Source organism: Propithecus coquereli, unplaced genomic scaffold, assembly GCF_000956105.1.
Source record: "Propithecus coquereli isolate 6110/MARCELLA unplaced genomic scaffold, Pcoq_1.0 Scaffold42, whole genome shotgun sequence".
Classification (NCBI taxonomy): Eukaryota; Metazoa; Chordata; class Mammalia; order Primates; family Indriidae; genus Propithecus; species Propithecus coquereli.
Genome location: NW_012149952.1, coordinates 5,659,416 through 5,660,919, shown reverse-complemented (window position 1 = coordinate 5,660,919; position 1,504 = coordinate 5,659,416). Strand labels below are relative to the sequence as shown.

The following is a 1,504-nucleotide window of genomic DNA, read 5'->3' as shown; positions in this document are numbered from 1 at the left end:
TCATATTTTAAAATATTATTTATTCTTTGATATTAAGCGATTATTTACCCTTAAAATACAGCAAAGTGTATAGGGTTAATAACATATTAGTTTCTCTATCAGTGAATCATATGTTGAATGCTCACCATACATTCATAAACATTGTTTATAGTTTAGATGCATTGATTTGCTAACAGTGAAATATAGGTAGTGGCAAGGTTAATGCAAAAATGTTTTCAGGTATTGTTTACTCTGAATTAACAAATTCAGCAGTTTTTCCTGAGATATGTTCCCCAGAACTCTGATCCCACAAGAGTTCAGTGAGAAGAGAGTCAGTTGGTTAAATAGCTTTGAAAACTGCTGTATCCTCTATCCACTGCCCAGTTATTCATGGTACATGTTAGGACCTGAAAGGTTTCGAGAAGCCCTGTAGGATAGAAAGCTGTTTAACTTTTGTAAACTGAGTACTTCCAAAGCTTATTTTGACCATAGAACATCCCCTTATTTTATTTTCTTTGTTTGTGATTTATGTTAACTTTACTGAAAGTTGTAAAGAAATGTACAGGGAGGTCCCGTGCACCCTTCACCCATTTTCCCTAGTGGTAACATCTTGCACAACTATAGGAAAATATCACAACCAGGAAATCGGCATTAGTATGATCCACAGAGCTTGTTCATATTTCATCAGTTATACATGTGCTCATTTGCATGTGTGTATGTGGTACAATGTAGTTTTATCATGTGTAGATTTGTGTAACCACCACCACCACCACAAGACAGTTGTGCTAACTCTTTATAGTCACACCCACCCTCTCCCTAGCCCCTGGCAATCATTGATCTGTTCCCCATTGCTATAACTTTCTCATTTAAGAAGGTTATACAAATGGAATAATGTGGTATGTAACCTTTTGAGATTGGCTTTTTTCACTCAGCATAGTTCCTTTGAGGTTCATTCAGGTTGTTACATGCATTAATAGTTCCTTCCTTTTTGTTGCTGAGCAGTGTTTCATGATGTGGATGTATCACAGTTTGTTTAACCATTCACCCACTGAATGACACTTACCCCCACCCCTTATTTTTGGCGGGACCTATTAATACCCTGTATGAATATTGTTCTGAAGAATACCAGTTTTGGAAATTCGGTGCCACAGAAATAATACAGTTAAAGAATCGTCACCCTTTTAAAGATTATGACTGGGTTACAGAAATTAAAAGTCTTTTTATCATGTTGTTTAGGAATTCCAGAGACGCTGTAACACTCTGATTTCATTGATTGAGAAAGAAAATATGGAAATCGAGGAAAGAGAGAGAGCAGAAAAGAAGAAACGGGCAACTAAAACTCCAATGGTAAAATTTTCAGCATTTTCCTAACTTTTAGGTAGATCCCATTTTTTTTACATAATTAAAATGCCTATATTATGTTTAATGCCATACTGACACCTATTATAAAAGCTGGTTTTATAAAATGCTAATTTGTTTTGGACAGAAAAAGAATTATACCTCAACCACATGTTTCCTATTTGTA

At 35.1% G+C, this 1,504-nt stretch overlaps 1 protein-coding gene across 1 annotated transcript in view; it reads left to right on the top strand.

Annotated features, from left to right (window-relative positions):
* The window catches only part of SMARCA1 (SWI/SNF related, matrix associated, actin dependent regulator of chromatin, subfamily a, member 1), a 106,893-nt gene that overhangs the window by 96,302 nt on the left and 9,087 nt on the right, over nt 1-1,504 (top strand). The window contains exon 17 of the mRNA XM_012653259.1: nt 1,216-1,326. Within this exon, the coding sequence (XP_012508713.1) occupies nt 1,216-1,326 (111 nt within the window). The remainder of the gene's footprint in view (nt 1-1,215; nt 1,327-1,504) is intronic.